Raw genomic sequence first — 20,684 nt, forward strand, 5'->3', positions numbered from 1 at the left:
AACTACAACTAACTGACTTGAGAAAACAGGTGGTTTAAAAGTTGAGAAATCCAGAAAAAAACTCTTCACTTCATTTGAGACATTGTTTTTGTTTTCCCTGCCTTGTTCTGTTTTGTCATGGAAAATGGAAGCAATCACCTGCCACACGCAAACAATCACACCAAGTACTAGCAATTCAACTATTCAGTTGGCCCACCTCAATTTTGGGTTAGGATTTTATTTCAGTTTGACTTATGTTTTGTGTAAAACAAACCTAAAAATTCACAAATCCCCTTTTTCTTTAATTTGTTAATGATGAAGAGAACCCTTTCAGTTGGCTTATACTAAGCATGGTGCAATATAACAAAACAAATAATGAATCTTACTTAACTAATGCAGAAACAGTTATGAAAAAGAAGACGAGCCAGGAGTCCAACTGATTTACTTAGACAACATTTTAATGATGTTAATTATCAGTCCATATAGGGTAAATGTTAATGTGATTATGAGAGACGACCTCTAACAATGTGTTCTAGTAATGTACAGAGGGAGACGATCTTAAATATCCATATAAAGACAAAGAACACTGAAAATAAAAGTACTTCATTAAACCATTTTTTCTCCTTATTTGTTGTTCACATTAGTTACAAGACCATTACCAGAATTGTATTTACATAGTGCAAAAACACACCTGCTGTCAATGAACGTACTTTAAATACTTCAATGAAACAAAAAAATAAGAAAGCGTGTACACACACACACGCACGCGCACACGCACGCGCGCGCACACACACACACACACACGCACACGCACACACGCACACGCACACACGCACACACACACGCACACACACGCACACACACACACACACAGAGCGTACCTTCAATCAAACTAGAAATACTTTCAATAGTTGGATATTCCTTTACACGGACATCTCATCTCTCACATTGCAAACTGCCCAACAAAATACATGATATCCTCACCATTACTGAGCTGATAATGTACTAGAATTCTCTATCAAATATCATGAAATTGGATTCCAATATTTTTCATTTTAAATTTAATACACGGCTTCAAGAGCAGGATAATGGTGTTTTTTTTTATTTTTATAAAATGTAAGATTTTTCTTTTGTACATGTGTATTTACAAACGTATAGACGTCTGACAACGGAAACTTGCAAAATTTCCTAAAGAAAATTTAAAAAAAAATCTTAAAAATGTTAAAATTCAAAACTATTTGCTGAGGTCAATCCCAGTTCCCAGCAAGCACGCGTGCTTTTTTTTTTTGGAGCAATGCCAAACTTTATGAACGCCGATAACCCTGTTCTCTGGCTTCTCAGCTTTAAAGGTTGTAAACAACACGAGGCATCCCAAAGCAGGACTCCATCTCACTGCTTTGATTTGACTGTTTATTTACTGAATCAGCTGCTAACTGGATTTGGGGGAAGAAAAGAAAAAAAAAAAACATCGCAAATTGGTTGACAGAAATGGTGGAAGGAGTCTTAAAGGTTCGGCAGTCACATGAGAAAGACAATAAATGAGAGCACTTGTTTTTTCCTTCATAGAGAAACATCTGAAATTCAAAGACAAAAACAACTTTTACACTAGACAATAAGACAAATTATTACAGGTTTTAGTAAAGCTATCTAAAAGGAGGTTATATGCACAAAGTTTGTTTTGTTAAATCATTTCAAATCACCTAAATACAGGATTAGACACTCGTTACTCGGACATTTAAAAACTGGAGGGGTTGGAGTGGTTTTGGTGCAACAACAGAACTCCCCGACCTCTTAATAACAAAAGCAAGGATCACTCGGTAATGTGGCTCTTCCTCCCACGCAAAGCAGAAAGATGGAAGCAAAAATATTTACAAAGATAAAGCAATTTAACAGCAAATCAATGCAAAGCATGTGCCCGAAAAACACACCCACACACACACACACACACACACACACACAGAAACACAAGCAGAGCTGTAAACCTTCAGAGTTTTAAATGAAGTCAGATCTCTCCTCTGCGAGACAAATCTGCTCCAAATCACTGTAAACATCTCTGAAAGAGTTCAAAAATCCAGACACTGGGCTCTGCATTCAAGTGTTGCAGGTATGTGGGCAGAAGAAGTGAGGAGATCTTTACATTTTGTAGTGTTTTCCGACAGCTGCTGGTTTCCGTCCCTCAAACCGAACGTTGGGGTGTGTGCCCAGGTTGGTCAGAGTCTCTGCTGTTTGATAGATGTATACCTGAGATGATGCTGAATGTCAGGGAGACTGGAGGAAGAGGGATGTGAGACACTGACCGAGGAATGAAGCGAAGACGGAGGACAGACTCAGCCCAAGACTACCTTAACCTCTGCTTGTTCTTTGCTTTCTGTTCTGGTATCTGACAGCTCGGCCGAATCAAAGTCCTCCTCCTCTTCGCCCTGACCCCTGTCCTCTTCATCCTCCTCCTCCTCCTCCTCATCCTCTGTACTTTCTTGGCTTTTCCCCAAGTTCAGGTTCTCCAGGGTCTTTGATACCCAGGATTCAATGCGGCTGCTCAGGGTAGGCACCTCTACAGATATCGGTTCGGGAGTGTAGTCATCCTCTTCCTCCTCATCCTCATCCTCTTCCTCCAGCATCCCTGGGACGAGGGTGGAGGTGGTGGACGTGATGGAGGAGTTCAGTGGCCCCCTGCAGCTCCCGTCTAAAGAGCCCGTTTCTGTGCTCTGCTGGGAGGCCAGCTCCAGACGGTCATCAGCTCGCACCTCGTCTCTGTCCCCACTGCCCTGCGCAGTGGGCCCCGCCCTCGGCTGGGGGGCGGTGGAAGATGGCGGGGCGACGCTGGCAGGGGCCGCTGTGATCTCGCCATCTTTCTGGGCGGTAGCAGGAGGCGCTGGACGACTTGGCTCTTCCTCTGCTGTCTCTGGGGCGTCGGAATTCTCCACCATAGTCCTCCAGTTAGTCTCTAAAGACACAAATGAAGCATGATCATCTTCCTAAGTTCAGAATTATAACACAATTAAGAAACATTACCTGCACACGGTTAATATTGATTTTGCGCCCCATTTCTTTAGGTTGATTTTAAATTCCCCTGCAGAATGTGCATTTCCCCATAACTGATTTAATCAACAATTTGGGCTCCAAAAAAAAAAAGCACAAAAAAATCTAAATGTGAGAAACAGTTGAGCAGAGGAACCCAGTATTCCTTACACTTTTGATTTCAAGTTAAACACTTTAGAGCAGCATCTCTACTTTCTGTGACGATTTCATGAAAGCAATTTTTATCTATACTGTTTAGTACTTTTTACAGAATAAAACAAAATGAAATCAAAACCCAAACACAGACAGTTTAAAAACATGAAAAACTGACAGGACCCTCTCAAAGTGAAGATTAAAGTAAAAATCCGCAATGGACCAGGATCAACTGAGAGTCTCCGATTAACAACGTCTTGATCCGGGTTAGAAAGCACTCAGACTTGATCTGACGCAGTGACAAAGGAAGGAAATTCCAAAGACAAGGAGCAACAGGTTGAGGAGAGAAATCTCTTGTTTTGTTTCCAGTTTTTGGAATATTTAAAGACCCACTCCGATCGTCTGACCTGTTGTCAAAGGGTTTCCAGTGGTTTTGATTCGGACTGTGCCATTTTTAAGTCATAAATCATAAAACCTGTGTGGTTTTTGTAGGACATAGCTTCTGCAGAGCGACAGGAGTTCATTATAAATTCACCTCCGAGTTGTGGGCAAGACTATTGGCGCAGAGTAAGCCCTCCCCCATTTCCCATCAGACGAGGAAAACAAAGATGTACATGATCTAGTAGTCTACAAGTGGATGCATCAGAATGAAGTGGAGCAGGGAGATGATGGCCCACTGACAGTGGCACCTACAGCACTGCTACAAGCTTTTTCCAAACGGCTTTTTTATGTCTGCTCCTGATTCACAATGATTGGAATTAAATGCTCAGAAATTGGGTTTTAAATCTTAGTTTTCTTTATAAATGTCCTCCATCAGGAGAAAAATGCCACAAGAACATGTAAAAAACAAAATTTTCACAGGAGTGGGTCCTTAAAATCGTTGGTCTGTAGTAGGCCTGCACAATTAATCGCAAATTTATCGCGATTTCAAGCTGCGCAATATCCATATCGCAAAAGTCAGCGAAAATCGCAATAAATGGTAAACTTTAAATTTGCTAAAACAATCTTATGGCAACTGTTTAATGAATTGAATAAATCTCTTTATGCATTTGACCAATCAGATGGAGCCTTCACATTGTTGACCAATCGGATGGAGCTTTTGTGTCAGATGTTGCCCTCCTAAGACGAGGGTCATTTGGAGAATAATTTGAGGGATTTTGACTTATTAAAATGAATTATTATTACTTAATAAAATTAAACTTTTGCAGTGAAATGGAAATGTTTGTTGTTTTTGCTATTTGTTCATTTATCGCAAGTTATATCGTCATCGCAATATTGATCACTAATATCGTGAGTTTTCGTCATATCGTGCAGCCCTCGTCTGTAGACCTTAAGGATCAAGCCAAAAAGGAAGGGGTTAAAAGGTCAGTAATCTGAGGTCAGTGGAAAGTAAAGGTTTGCCTGTAACTGGATCTCTTTGCTCCCAAAGGTTTACTCTTTGCTGCTCTCCATTTCTTACCATTTGTGTTTTGATATCCCCACTACTTCCCGTCTACTTTCAAGGCCATATCCTGTCCCCCATCCTTTGTTTATTTAACTATGGACAACACATGTTTGGAGTTGGGTCTGTAGTCGGTTTCTTTACTTCAGTTTCATCATGACTTGGCAGTAAATAAATAAAAACAACTTTAAAAGGTGTTTAGTCACTGTAACTGAGGTCAAGTCAAGTCTGTTCCCCATAAAAACAAATAGATTTAAATCTTTATTGCATATAAACATACTTTGGTGCAAAAATCCCCCCTCCTCCCACACCCAGTACAAACTTTACTTCAGAAAACTAAATGCAGGAGTAAACTTGTTAAAAAAATTTTTAAAAAACAGAGTCATGGAAACATGAGCTTACCGTACTCCTTTTCATTGACCTCAGAGATGGGCTCAGACAGGATGGAGCAGAAGGAGATCGCTGAAGCGGCAGAGTGGTTGCGGGAATGCCCCATGTGGTGTGGGACCTTCTTGTCATGTTTCAGCGCCTCCTCTGCCTGCTCTTGCTCAAGAGCTGACACCATTTCCTTGTAAGCTTTCCTGGCCTCCTCTGTCAGAGACACCAGCTGATTGAATAGCCCCTAAAAGACCAGGTAACCATGTTTAGACATCTCTTTCTGTGGAAACATTCTGTATAGTTCTGCTTTCTAATCCATGTTTAAACATTTTTATTATGTTATTCAGTAAGGCAGGGCAGACTGCTCAACACTTGGCATTAAATTAGCAAACAGCTTACTGGAAAACATATTTCATAGACCAACAACTAGTGGGACTCCAACTGAACCTTTAACTCACCTCGGCTCCAGAATAGTTGAAAATTCCTACAACACTAACAGGCACCAGCTTGTTGACGCACCGCCCAAGAGCCTTTCTGCCCAAAGCAAACACAAAGGGGATCTCCTGCTCCCTTGCCATGGCAATCACGTTATATAAAGCTTCATCTAAACCACCTGCAACGCAAGAAACAAAAAAATGGAATTATATTTAAATTAAAGATTAGAAAAACACAAAGCAAAGACTTGAATGGCTAAAGCTATAGGATGACATTCTGGGAACTCAAAAAACTGGAATAATCACTGCAGGTAGACTCTTGACGTAAACATTAACCACAGCACAGTGTGGAATGCTTACCTTTAGCCTGGATCTTCTCACAGTTAGGAGATATAATAACACACTTTATCTTGTGCAGCTTCATATGCTTGGTGACCTCTCGGAGTCCCATCACGAGGCGGCGCTTTGATTTGGCCTTGCTGGGATCCTTCTGGTAGACCCTTTCCTGGAAGCGAACCAGCTCCTGAAGCAGCAGGGTCACACTCTCATCGATTTCCTTGCTCAGCACCTGGTTACAGTACCTGCAGAAGACAAACCGCGGTGAGAGACGGACAGATTCAGATCTGTGATGTTAGTTTAATTGATTGTGTAATAAAAATGTCAGATCCAACTCCTAAATGTTTAGAAGAATATCCAACAATGAATAAAACGTCTGTGTGTACAGTATTTGTTGCAGCGTTACAGAAAACATCATTTACTACTTGATTTTATGAATATAATAGGGGGGTAACAATGAATTGATATATATTCCTACAATCCAACCAAACTGATCTGTCTGGGGCAAGTTGTTAATGGAATCGACCTCTACCATTATCAAATAGTTTAAAAGACAAAATAAATCAATTACATCAAAATCAACTGATTACCGTAATTTCCGGACTACAAGCCGCTACTTTTTTCCTGCGCTTACAGCCCTGCGGCTTATTCAGTGACGCGGCTAATTTATGGATTTAATTAGCGGCAGCCATGTACGTACTTTCGAACTCAGTGAATAGTTTGAATTCTTTATCTAACACCAAGCACAAGGCATTTATATTCAACACACATTTAAGCAGCCAAACAGCATGGACTTGACTTCAGGTCTTAGACACTTCAGTCATGGTTCAACAAAATGAAACACGCATGCCCGGCCGCATCCCAGAATCCTTTGGTGCCATTAGACCCAACGTGCACCAGATCGCCGCTACAATATGATGAAGCTTTCAAGTTAAAAGCAATCGTTAAAAGCAGCGTAAAAAAGTCCACCGTCACCAACGGGTTTGGAAAAGCCGGTCAGCTGCGTGACGGAGAGAACAGCGCATGGAGTGAATTTACACTCCATTTACGGTTTCTAAGGAAACCGTAAAAGCGGAATTTTGCTTTGAACAACTCCCAGCCTCCGTGTGAGCTGGAGACATCTTCTCCTGCTGATTGAGCTGCGGGGCCGATGGCAGTCTGAAGGCTCCCACACGTAGCAACGCACCCGCCCCTCATACACAAAACGTACAGTATTAAGTCCGATTGCTTTGCACAGACACGATTTGCTCGGTCCACTGGCGCAACGGGGACGAAGTGCTCCTCCTTGAAGCCGCCCTGGCCAGAGGTGTCGGAGTAGATAGGAAGGGGAGACAAGGAGTGCGCGGGGCGTCCGCGGAGTGCAGAGGCTTCTGAATTCTGACGCACGCGCCGCACTGAGGCGCGCGTATCGCGCTGAGGCGCGCGCTTTTCAGTCGCCGCTGCTGTATTTTACCGGTGTGTTTTTTAACCAGTCCTGTTACTCCCATAACGCTGCTGCGACACAAGCGGAAGGAGAGCTGTACCCGTTCACCCCTCCATGCACTGCTGATACTTGCTCATTCTTAAACACGTACAACAGAATGGCGAGCCGGGCGTTGGCCCCGCCTTTAGCCCCTAAGACTCATGGGAAATGTGGAATCGCGGATGTAAATTTCCTCATCATAACTGAGGGATGTAATGTTGATTATATGGTTACTGTTTGTAATTTTATGTATGATACCTAGATTGTCAATAAGTAAAAAAAAAATGAAATAAAAACACCATAACTGAGGTACTTGTGAACAGAATAGAGGTCCATGCTGTTTGACAAATGTCGATACACTCAAATACATGAGCCAGAGGCAAAGCTGGCACCACCCACAATGTGCTAATTAATTGCACTCACTCTGGGATACTGGCCGTGATCTGTCAGGATGACAATATCGCCTAACACATGTGCGGCTTGTACTCTGACGCGGCTTGTGTATGTATAAAACTAATTAAACACGTGAAAATGGGTGGGTGCGGCTTGTAATCGGGTGCGCTTTGTAGTCCGGAATTTACGGTACATCAATTCAAATGGTCTCAATAAAACACCATTCGGATTGAGGTAAAGTAGGTTTATTTAACCGGTATAGAGTAAAAATGACCAAGTGCCATCACAGCGGACAACACGCGTGTGACGTCAGCCAAAACTGATCAGTCCATCATTCCCGTCCAATGTGTGGAAACACTTTAAATTTAGCAAAGACATGTGACCATACAGTGAGGTAGAATGTTCTAATAATGTTCAATTTGGATTATTTTGATGTGGAAAAACAACAGTGGGCTGAACTTTAGCAAACTAAAATGTGAATGGATTTGACATTCATTCTTATTTACTTGTACACTTTATTCTTGCAAGAAATACAAGGAAACTGGAAAACTTCAGCTGCACTGTTCAGTACCAGGAATTTATCCCCGAGTCACACTGGTTGAGGTTTTGGCTAAAGATGTCCTGAATCCATTTTAGATCAGTGAATCAGATTGTTCAAAATGAACAAAAAATTGACTCTGAAACCCATAAATTATGATTTCAAATAGTTGTTAATATGTTATATATCTAAGCCTTACGAAAGTGACAGAACAGTCTGAAATGGAGGAAACTGATTATGTGATATTATGTTAGTTGTGATCGGCCTCTAACTAGCATGAAGTAAACAGATTGAAGTGGGCTGGACCAAGCAGCAACAACAGATTTTGATCACAATCAGCTTCTGATCTTTCTAACATGTCAGTTTAATCTGAGCCACAGATTTCTTTGTGCCATCCTCTCTTTTTAGCGCAATGTGCTCTGCGTCCTGATTGGCTGTTGTCAATCTCCTCTGTGCCTTGTCTTCTGTACAGAAACTGTTTAACTTTCAACATTAACATACATTTTCTATCGCAATCAGATCTTTGTTTTTCATCCTACAATATTGGACCAACTTTTCCACAAAGGATTGAACTTTAGAAGTTTTAACAGCAGAGAAAAGTGGGAAAATGTTTATGTCGGTCGGAGAAAAGTGTAGAAAGTGTGTAGTGAGGAGTTTTACCGTCTTCCATCTGTAATAATTGTAAAAATAACTGCTGATTTTGGTTATTGCCAGTTATTAGAATGAAACAACCAAGTGATTGTTTGCGGGATTGTTATTTTGGTGCAGACAATTGTGGTTCTGGTTAATCCAACAGAGGATGGCAGTGGAGTCATGTAACTCCACCAATCGCCAGAAACAAGTAATGCACAAAGAAAGATAAGATATGGCTGAAACTTTGAATGCGATTCCGGTTAAAACCGGTTAATTACTTAAAAGTATCTTAACGACATTTTATTAAAACATAAAATGAGCAAGTCTGTGAGAAAGACACGTCCACTTCACGTCTATGAAGCTTTATTTATAGTAAGTAATCAAAGTTTGTAGTGCTGTCAATCAAAAATGTGTTTAATCTTGCTTGTTTAGGGTTTAACATCCATTTTCTTTTCTTTTAGGATTTGGCTAAACAGAATGAACAGACATGATGTCTCTCCCCATCAAATATCTAGAAGAGGGATAATAAATGGTCAGTCAGGAGGAGGAGTCATGCTCCAGAGGCTTTAAATGCAAAATGTGTTGGAGAAGTACCGGTTGAGACAATGGTCCTTCAGCAGACTGAAGACAGTGGACAAAGCCGGGTTTGAAACGCCTAGCATACATTTTTTTGCTGAGCCAGGACAAAATCCTAGAAATGTCAAACTCTACAATTCTTTATTGTATCCGTTCACTCCTTAAACTCTGGTTCTTCTCAGAAGCAGTGCTGTGTGATGTTTGAGTGGGTTTGGTGTCGGAGATGTTTTCTGACATTCAAATGCCAGGGATTCTAGCAAAAAGGACTGTGAGCGCTTACTCTCTGAATCTCCGACTGTGGATCTTGGTGATGGCATTGGAAGCCATTGGACTCCCGATCCCGGAGCTGGCAGGAGAACCCTGAGACACCGGGGTGATGCTGTAAGGGGAGTTCTGACTGGCCGGGGACAGAGATGCGTCACTGGCCACGCTTAGACCATTTTCTGCAGAATTTAAAATCAAGACATTTCGTCAGTTTGTGGATATTTTCCATCAAAACAGAAAGAATATTTATTCTACTCATGAGATATTTTAATTTGCCTTCCTGGGAGGCAGGTTCACGTGAAAGATCATCAGTAAAATGTAGACACTCATCCCCGCTCTCTTCCTGACCCAAAGACTCTTGCTCTAAGCTCGACTTTCCTTTTTTCCCCTCGCGTTCCTTTAAAATGATCTATAGAAATAAAAAAATATTTATATTTTTTAATTGTACTGGGAAAAAAATGGCTTCTTTGATTACTAGAACTCCTTGCAAAACCAGCCTTTTTAAGGGCAGTTGGTCGCTTGACTTTGGGGATCTCCCGCTCTTTCCCCCTCTTGATGCGAGGCGCTGTGGAGTCAAGGGGGTTATGTGGGGCTGAGTACTGCTGATGTCCCCTGAGCATGGATGGCAAGCTGGAGGAGCCCGAGTTGTAAAAAGGAGTGGTTGTTCCCACTGGAAAAAACAGCATGGACACATAATGCAATTAACATGCAGGTTTTTCCAAATAAAAAAAGCAAAAAACTCATGAATGACAGAGTTTGTGCATACAGGTGAAAGACACGGGCTTGGTGTTGTTGAGTTGCCTGGCCTTCATTGCCTGCTGTTGTTTTTCCAGAGCTGCCAACATGTCTCCCAGATCCAGCTCAACAGAGGTCTTACTCTTCTTCCCCGCTGCTTTGGTGAACGCTTCCTGTAAGACGAAGAATGAAAAACTCATCTCCATCATTCTGCTGGCTAATGTAAAAAAATAAAATCAAACATATTAATAACCGTTTAATCTTTTTTTATAACAAAGATAAGAAAAATCCTTATTTCTATTTGCCCTTTAACTTCTACAAAAAATTTTTTTATTGCGGGTTACAAATCCACCTTTAGAGACGTCAGATGTATAAAAATATATGAAAACTCACATTTTTCTGCAAGGGAGACCAATTTAAGAAATGTAACACAGGCAAAGCTTTTTTTTTTTTTTATTTAACCAGATGAGCTATAAAAAACATGTTCTTATTTACAATAACTTAAGGTAAGTGAACAGGTTTAAGCAACAAAAAAAGAGGATGAACTAAAGATGAGATGGTTGTCCAGATGAATACCTGCAGTTTCTTTTGCTCCATGCTGATTTCAGAGTACTCCTGTGCAGTGGCCAGAGCAGCAGCCAGAGCCTTCTTTCTCTGGCTCTTGGCCCTCTTGGGAACAGAGGTAGTAATTGGAATGGGGGTCTGCACAATGTTGATTGGAGAGTTCTCTGGTAGGTTATCCAGCTGTGATGCACATAGAGGCACATTATAGAGACAACCTTCTTATGAGCCAACCCTCCATTAGGTTTTGACTTTTTAACCTGACCTTTAGCCCATTTTACTATTTTTAACGTTTTTTTATTCATTTTGCATTTGTTAATTTATCCATTTTTCTTATATTTTATGATTTTACATGGGACTATTCATTTTAATATTACTTATTTCACATTTCATAATTTCACTAATTATTTGCATTTTCATTTCCAGAGCTTCCTCAGTTGGGTCCCCTCCCTCTGGGTCGGCTGCTGTTTGGCCGCTGCAGCTCTAGATGGGAACCTGCATCGCCACCTTGCTGTGGTGTTGCAGGTTCCCCACCTGTGATGCTGCATCTGGCTGTCTATGCAGCAATCCACCGAAAGGGAGGTTCCAAATATTAACTTTCACACAAAACAAACGTTTTTTTTTTCTGTGCCGGGGGTGGGAGGCGTGAATGGGATTAGGGGTTCTGTGTGGTTCAGGGGTGGGGGCGCAATTTTTTATTTTTATATTGTTGTGCCTGTTTTATATTGTGTGTTTTGTTCTGGTGTAAAGCACTTTGTGTCATGTTTTATGTGAAAAGTGCTATTTAAATAAAGATTGATTTGATTAGACATCTTTAATGAACAATGAAGAGTTTGAAGCTTGGGACACAACAAGGGTTGTGTCCCATTAAAATCTAAATAACAGCAGATATAGCTTCATCCGAGATCATAATCAGGTAGTTTTTTTTTTATTTTTTAAATGAACCAATTCCGATATGCAGGATGGTGAATGTCTCTGAATGAGACCAAACGGAGAATATCTCCAAAATCCAACCAGTGACAGATCGCGAAATTTAAGTAAACTAGCTACTAGTATCCAACTTAAAATAGTTCAAGTTAAAATCATTGCTTAAGAATTTTTTTAAGCTCATACCATGATCACACATATTTATCTGAAATGCCTTTTGTGATATAAATGACCAAGTCAAGTCTAACTTATTAAAATATAAACCTTCAAATCTTGGCACCATATGCGTTTGTGTTGTCCAAGATTAAGAATAAAATACACTCATGTTTAAACAGTCTTCGGGGGCTGCTGTGTGCGTTAAGTACTGGCGTACCAGGTTTTTGGGAAGTTTAGGTTGTGTGTGAGTCTGCGGGGGAGCAGGTTCTGGTTTGGTGCTGCGTTGGACAGACCCTCCAGCAGGGAGATCTGGAAACTCATCTTCATCCTAGGAGATAAATGGAATTTTTTTTTCTTTTAGCACCACATGGCTGATTTAAAAAGGGGAACTTTTGTGATTGTCAGGACAGGAACCCACCTTGAAGTAGAGGGGCTCAGGAGTGAGATCGCTGCCCGGGCCGGCTGCCGGCTGCAGCCTTTGTTCCGGCTGGCCGCATGACATGCGGCCTGGATAGCCACTGTGAAAATCCTGAAAGGCAGAAAAACACGAATGACCCACATATAGTTTATCTGATGCAGTGGGTCTGGAAAATATATGTGAGAAGAAAAATATACCAACTTAAAGGAGGGTTAAGGAAAAACAGATGTTTATCGTCTCTCAAAAGTGGCAGGTTCTATTCCCTTACAAAACAGATTTGTGACCATGTCATAGCAAAGAGAATCAGGGCTACATTGAAGAATGACACCTAAACACACAGTACAATTGTTCCCTTTTTTTTCCAGTATACCTACACTTTTATAAGTTGTATGAAATATCTAACTTTCCTAACTTGAGATGAAGTCAAAAGCATGAAAACATGTTCAAATGTACAGGGGTTTGAACAAAAGAAAAGAAAATGTAGAACGTTTTTAAATACATTTCTTTAAAACAAAGATTTTGTTTTAGTAAATATGCTCACATTTAACCGCTTCAGTAAATAGTTTGGCCTTAGCCTATAAGAACCCAGACTTAAAAATAAAATTCTGTGTATTTTACCACAAACCAAGAAGACCAGAGAATCCATTTCTGATATTTTTTTGTTACACTCATGTCACCATGGACTCTTAAGGGTTAAAGTGTAAAGTTGCTGAATAGCAGTTTCCTTCACATTGTGACTTTTGTGCAGACCCATTAGAACAGGGGTGGCGAACACGCGGCTCTCGGACAAAGAGCGTGCAGCTCTTTGCGTCTCATCATATTTTCTATATTCAGTGCCTCATTTTATAGTTTTTTTCCCTCTTAAACCACACTTGTGTGTGTACGCCTTGGCAGGTCAGTGTGTGGTGTAGCTCTTTGACTCTCAAAGTGAAAAAATTTGGCTCTTGGTGTCAAACTTGTTTGCCACCCATGCATTAGAAGAGTGCTCCTTTAGAAGAAATCAGCACACAAACATGCTGCTGTGGAGGTTTTCCTAGGGTTTTTTTTTGCACAAAAATATCTTAAATGTAAAAGTTGGGCTTGAAAACCAGTCCAAGAGGTGTTTCCTGTAAATGGTGGTCCATGCAGAAAGTGCTTCTTAAAACAGACGTCTTTAACTTTCCAGTCTTTTTTCTTTTATTGTCATCAGATTTATCAGACAATAAAATAATAGGCCACAAAATGTGGCCAATTTGTTGGAATCATCTTAAAGATCATTTAATCTACTTGATTTCAACTGATTCAATAATTATTACAAAAGGGGATTAGCAGACATGGCAGGTAGGATCAATTTTACCTGAGAAAAGTTTCTCTGTTCTGGGTTCCTCCTCTGATCCCCTCTGACAAAGTGTCCGTTTCTGTCTCCCCAGGTCTTTGGAGTTGCCTGAGATGCCACATTTACCCAGGGACCTAGAAAAAAAAATTACACCCCCAAAAAAATCATTTTGTTAACAAAAACTAAATTAATGACAATAATAGAGAAGTCTAATAGTTAGAGAAGTCATTTTAAACCATTTTAAGACAAACGTACTTGTCACTACACCGCTCTCTACACCCTGAAACAAAAGACAATGAAACATGTTAGATAAACAAGCAACAACAATAATAAAAATACTTCTATTCCATAAAGCCGTCAGGACAAAAAGCTGCTATAAATACAATATACTTGGTCATCATTTGACCTTTTGTGTAAATGTTTAGCACATTGAGTCACTTTTTCTAGTGCCCGACAGTAACCCAGACAATTGACTACTGCACTTTGAGTCATAGTTACAAAAGTTTGCACCATGAGTCAAAGTTATTCTTTTCTCTAAAATAATTTTAATGCTCATTATATATTGTAAGTACTGCCCTTAACATAATGTATAAAATGCAGGTTTCCCACATTTTTATACAAATTAATTTGCTATTTCTAATGCATATATCTTAAGTCCCTTCGAGACATGGATTTTAAGCTTTCCTGTTTAACCTTAGCTAAGAAAAAAAAACCTCAACATGATCTCACACTGGTGTGGATTCTGCTCATCGGTTTGAATTTCATGACCCATTTTAGAGTAGGGGTTGCCATTGGTCCTCTGTATCACTTGCATACAATGGGACTCCTATAGATGTGGCACAGGCTGCTGGTTGATGCCAAATTCTGCTTTTCACGTGACAAAGGTTTACTGGCTCCTGATCATCTACATTTATAACACAATGTACCATAGATGGGGCTGTGTTCTCTGCGGTCCGGTTCGTTGCCCCGGCTGCCTGGTTGTGTTTTGGGCTGCAGTAGCCACTGTCGCTGTCTATGTCTGCCTCGCTGGCGCCCTGTTCATTGTAGCTTTCAGCTGGATGGGAAGCCCGTCTTCTTTTATTCCGGTTTTTCCACAGCAATGGGCTAACCCGCTCAGCGGCACACCGACCCGACACCTCTCCTGGGAAATCTGAAGGAAAAAAGAACAAAAATACTCAGAAAAGAATATGTGCAAAACTCTAACAATTATCCCACACACAAATAAGAAGATTAAGGACCAATTCATTCATAAACTTATTAAGAGTGAAGAACTAACTTGGACTATAAAAAAAAAACAATTTAAGAAAAAAATCCAAACTGACAGGCTTTGGCATTTGTTTAGGAGAATTGCATAATGGAGGCCTGAGTTTCACTCATGGTAACCCTTAACTGGAATCTCTGCATTCCGTTTCTACCACTGGTTCAAGTTTTATCCCAACAACTTGCAGGACCAGAAGCTCGTCATACTTTCTTTGTCCTCTGGCATTTAAGTTTAAAAAAAAAAAAAAAAAAAAAAAATCAAACTTAGTATTTCCAGAACTGATGTAACCTAATGGTTTCAGAGCTTGGGTTTTCCCTCGCTGGTTTAGCAGAAAGTATTTTGCAAAGTCGTGCAATAAACCAGCTGTATCTTTAGTTGTTGCAGTAGTTTTCTTACCCGTCTGCTGTGCTGCATCCACCAGCATCACATTCTTGGTAATGCCATCAGGTCCTAAGGTGCACACCTCCTTCTGCACAGCTGCATTTCTTGTTGGAGGGCGACGACCCCGAGCAGCTTGGTACACACCCAAATGTTGCTGTCAGAAACCACAAACACTTAACAGGCTGATAAAAAGACACATTTGTACAAAAGATTGAGTCAATATTGCAGAATTGAATCAAAGTGCAGATCTTTTGTACCTTTGGGGGGACATTAGATCGGGCCATGCCTCTTCCTCTTTGACTGGCCATTCCATATGCGAGTCCGAGGGACAGAGGCCTTTCGCTGACCTCTGCTGAGACAGGGTTGACTACACCTGCTTGAACTGGGCCTGCGTAGGTGCCTGGGAAGGGCTGGTAAAAGCCCATCACTGGTTGGCAAGGAGCAGGCATGAACTGGTAGTAAGTGTAATCATTGGAGACAGGAGGCTGGGGGGAAGACATGATGGGGTAGGCCAAGTATGGAGCACCAGGGGTGGGGTTAGCCTGCTGCCAGCGCAGCTCCCCTCCATTGTATACAGGATGTTGTCTGGGGAAAAAAAATAAAAAAATAATAATAAAAATAATATATATATATATATATATATATATATATATATATATATATATATATATATATATATATATATATATATATATATATATATATATATATATATATATATATATATATATATATATATATATATATATATATATATATATATATATATATATATATATATATATAATTTAACGTCATTTTCAGAATTTGCATCTTTATTTTAACAGCATTTTCTAAACGTTGGTTTTCTCAGGTCACAAACAGCATGTGCTAGTATGCTAATAAAGATCCAGATGACATTTTTGCAGCTCGTCTTCGATAGTGGGCATTTCCTTGCATTCAAATGTTGGGGAAGGAAGCGAAGGAGCGGATGCATGCAGGATGCAGCGCCGCATTTTGGACAGAGGAAGAGCCACTGGAAACATGGGGGGGGGGGGGTGTCGTAGTTCTATTTCTGTTCCATTCATTACTAGATAGTCTTGCAGCAAAAAGCAATGAGAGGGATCAAAGTTTAAATAGATATCTAGATGATCAAAATGCAATAAAACACTGGTGTTGGTCTACACTTGCTTTGAATAATTAAAAAGAAAATATATAGGAAGGCAGACATTTGTTCTTTGGACCTTCAAAGTTCACTCATCAACAGATTACATGTATGCTTTAAGGAATGAAAGTTGGATGGCTCACTAGGTTGGGTCCAAAATAACAAAACCAAGAAGCACTAGCGCCTTTAGCTCAACTTTGAAGAGTTTCAGCAAACACCTGTAGAGGTTCATCCTAAAACCTGTGACCTCTGACCCCGGCCCAAACACTGATTGTACAAATACCTGCTGGGTTGGTTCTCCTGGACAAAAGGATAGCAGGTGATGAGGTAGCTGGGTATGGATGTGGCTTCCACCCCTCCACTGCCTCCTCCGATACCTCCGCCTCCTCCTGCTTCCCCAGAAAGACTCATGCCGATAATAGAACCTTCCAAACCTTTCCTCTGCGGGATAAATGGTTCGACTTCAGGTGAAAGCTTCACATCCTGCACAAAGACAAAACATCAGCCATTACTGTCACACAGCAAGGAAAGGCGGGTAATTGCTGGCTGTGTGATGCATGCGAGACACAATTAAGCCCTTCTCTTCAGGGTAGACAACTTTGTCACGTTTCTAGCCAGCCAGTACATTTTCAGTTTGTTTTTTTAATGCGGTGTTCCTTTTCCATATTTGTACCTTCAGTTCTCATCTGTTCATTTAGCTACTTCATTGCTGGGTGGACACAAGAAATATCACGAAGACAAAGCCAGAACGTTGTGTCCGAGTGAAACTTCTCCAATAGGTTTAGAATATCTGCAAAGCCATATTTTCAAAATTGAAATGAACAATAAAAATGGTTTGGAAAATAATCTTGAATTATCCTAAATTTTATGTTTATTAGTCACAAACCATAAACTTCTCACTCGGACAAATATTGTGGGTTTGCAAATATAGAAAGTTGTGAGAAAATTTAGATCTAACTCATCGTGTATTGAGGATAAGGAGAAACATGAAGAAGAACACATCATGATATAAATGAAACTGCTGCAGGTTAAAATCAAGGTATAAAACCACTTCCAGTCGCTTTTGATGTAGTAACTAAATAACCAACCAGTAATGAATAATTTTAAAAAAATAATAAAAAGGTATTTTGTGCATTTAAAAAAAAACTTTTATTGCGGTCGTTTTTATCTTTTATCAATGAAGATCTGCAGATTCAAATTTATTAAACCTAATTTATAAAACACTTTTCATACTGAAGTAGTACAGAGTGCTTCACAGAATGTAAACATCTTTCAAAAAATTAATACCTTTTAAAAAGGAATATTAAGCTGATAGTAACAGTGAGTTCTGAACAGAGGCACCATTGAGCAGAGACTAATATATTTATATAGAAGCTCAATTATCTCATTTAAGATTTTACATCATGTTTTTAATTTTGCTGCAGTACTCAGTTTTTGCATGATAGAAGAGCAACTAACTCCCCTGCCACAGGTAAAAAAAAAAAACGGAATCTGTCACAAATAAAATTAGCCAACTGTACTGGAAAAAAAATAACTGGCACATAATGGCTGTATCAAAAACCAACAAAAAATGTTAAACATTGACATTTTCAGATAACCCAATTAATAATTGTTAACCTTTTATTGTTTTTTCTTTTTTACAACATAAGATAAAACCAAGAAAGGAGAAGGGGCACCTGAGGACAACTTTAGACTGCAACACATAGGATTGCATATTTAAAAACATATATTTCTGAGTAAAGGTTAAAGCTGGAAAAAAAAGCACTTTGAACAAAGATCAAAAATAATTGCTACACAAATGTGGTTTAAAAAAATTCCCTGAAAATTGGATTAATCTCAGTATTTTATTTAGTTTTGGGGAATTATTTTCAAGTTCTCTGTTCTTTTCGTTGTCACAAAAGGTGTATCATTTGCACCCCAGAGTGTCGTTCTCTATTTTACAAGTTTCATTTTATCCTATTTTGCAAAGGATCTGAAGAGGTGACAGGGTTCAGTGCACAAAGGGGACACTTTCTCAGAAACTGTGGTTGGAGCATATCAATGGAGTTTCAGTGCAACCAGTGGATGTCACAAATGCCTATTGTTTCCTACGGCTACTGTCTGTGGGTGGATCTTGGTGATCTTATCTTAAGAATCAATCCCATCCAAGACAAAACAAATACAGACTCTTTTTTTTTAAACCACTTTTATTAAGGAAATCAAACTATAAACGAAAGGTTTTGTGGTTGAAAAACCTCAACTATCAGTAAAATTATACAAGTCTCCAAAAGCACACATGTAAGGTTTGGTACTGCAGTGCCTGTCCAATGTTAAAGTGAAGCTAAGGCAGTGTTGTTATAGGATTAGGTTTGAGAGGATCAAGTGGGGACAGTACGACTGGATAAGCTGACTAACATGGACTACATGTGTTCCCCGATTGCGGTTCTTGAACACAGTAAAGTGATGGGAAAAATCCAACAGTAAAAAAGAAAAGAAAAGGCATTCTTTCTGAGGCGACACATCCTTGTTTCAACGAGTGTTGAGAGGATTACTGAGAATAATTGTGGCTGTGAAAAACACAATGAGGTCAGACCCAGATGTGCATCCGTTAGGGGTGACAGAAGGTGGCTGGATGGACTGATCTAACAAGCTTCTGTTTGTACAAGGATTTATTTGTACACATGACATGATGGTTTCAGAATTTGCATGAAAGCAGGGTGGACTGTGTGTGAACGGCACAGAAAATCCATTAGAACTTTTCACATTTATAGAAATGGGGCAGATGACCATCATGACAGTCACACTGGCCCTTTGTCAAGAAGAAGACTAAATAGAATGGAGTGCTTCAATGATCTAGGCCCAAGACATCTCAAATTTGATGTGTCTTTTATTTTAATGATTACTATTAATGTCATTTAGCCCAGTATATCCAAAAACCTATCATATTAACAAGCTGTTTACATGTCATGACTTTGAAGTGTTTTGGCTCCTTCAAATCAATCAGATCTTTATTGTTCCAAAGATACCAGAAAGTCTGAGGGTTACACTGTTTACAGATTTAGGTAACAAGTTTATCTTAACCAGTGGGAGAAGAAAGAAAAAATAACAGAACACCAAACCCAACTTTCTGCATATCTTCCCACTGCAAAGGAATTGCACACATGCAGAGGAACAAGCCATTCCTCTATAATTGAGAACAAGAACCGACTCCACCTCTCATTGCAACGCTTGTTTTGGATTTTACTAGCTGACTAAAAGTAAGACTTTTTTCCGCAGATGTCATTAATAATATAATTTCAGCAAATGAATCAAGCATTTCAGCTCATGTAACAAGCGAAATCAAATGACAGCTGATGTTAGCTTTGGTTAGCTTGTCAAGCTAGCTGTGTTTAGGTAGGAACGCACAAAACCGAAAACGCACGAAAATAATCACAAGTAATTAAGTTTACCTTTTTATTACCAATTAAATTGTTTGCTACATAGTAACAACGCAATAGGATAGTTAAAGGTATTATTCACACGAATTTTTGTCCCCGTAGCGAACTAGCCATTAGTGGAAGTGCTATAGTACTGAAGTTTAGCGAGACAATAATTTGAGGTTGTTTAAACGACACGAAATTGAGTAAATTGATAACTAAACATTGTGAAGTTGTGCTGCTCCGTTTAAACGGGCGTTAGCAAGCAAAACAAACGAACAAAAAAATCAATCATATCAGACAATGAATGTAGGCACAAACTATACCTTAATGTCACCAGCGTCCATGTCAGTCACCAACAACGCTGCCGCAGATCGTCGTCGACCGCAATGTCGACGTCAGGATGCAGGCCTTAGTTTCTTCATTTTAAATTACCATTAAGATTACCGCGACTCTCATCCCGAGTTAACTGTTACAGCTGCGTCAGCTCGCAATGTTTATCACGGTCTAGCCTGTAGCACAACCTAGGAGCAGAAAAACTGCGAGGAAATGGGAGTCACCTGGAACGGAAGCCGACGAGGCTCAGAAAGCTTTTTTTTTTTTTTTTTTTACGAGGCTCAGAAAGCTCAGATTGATTGAAAACCGTATGACGTCACAAATTCCCGCAGATTGATTTCCTGGAAAGAATGGAGACATTCGTGACTGCTGCTATTTTGACACATTCCATCAAAACATGATCCAGGGATTTTTTTAACAGAATTTTTAAATTATACATTTTTAAAGGAT

At 39.8% G+C, this 20,684-nt stretch overlaps 1 protein-coding gene across 1 annotated transcript; it reads right to left on the reverse strand.

The window, feature by feature from the left end:
• Nucleotides 1-416: 416 nt before the first annotated feature.
• Nucleotides 417-20,491, reverse strand: secisbp2l (SECIS binding protein 2-like). The gene is made up of 18 exons (XM_023953119.2): nt 20,225-20,491; nt 16,787-16,986; nt 15,617-15,944; nt 15,375-15,513; nt 14,644-14,867; nt 13,973-13,997; nt 13,739-13,851; nt 12,403-12,513; nt 12,202-12,312; nt 10,917-11,084; nt 10,372-10,513; nt 10,103-10,275; nt 9,882-10,014; nt 9,622-9,784; nt 5,764-5,984; nt 5,428-5,582; nt 4,994-5,213; nt 417-2,923 (listed from the first exon to the last, which is right to left on the reverse strand). The coding sequence occupies exons 1-18, from the start codon at nt 20,243-20,245 to the stop codon at nt 2,307-2,309; spliced, it is 3,264 nt and encodes a 1,087-aa protein (XP_023808887.1). The 5' UTR covers nt 20,246-20,491; the 3' UTR covers nt 417-2,306.
• Between the last annotated feature and the right edge of the window lie 193 nt (nt 20,492-20,684).

The sequence above is a fragment of the Oryzias latipes genome, chromosome 3, assembly GCF_053564925.1.
Source record: "Oryzias latipes strain Hd-rR chromosome 3, Olatipes_Hd-rR_3.1".
Taxonomy (NCBI): Eukaryota; Metazoa; Chordata; class Actinopteri; order Beloniformes; family Adrianichthyidae; genus Oryzias; species Oryzias latipes.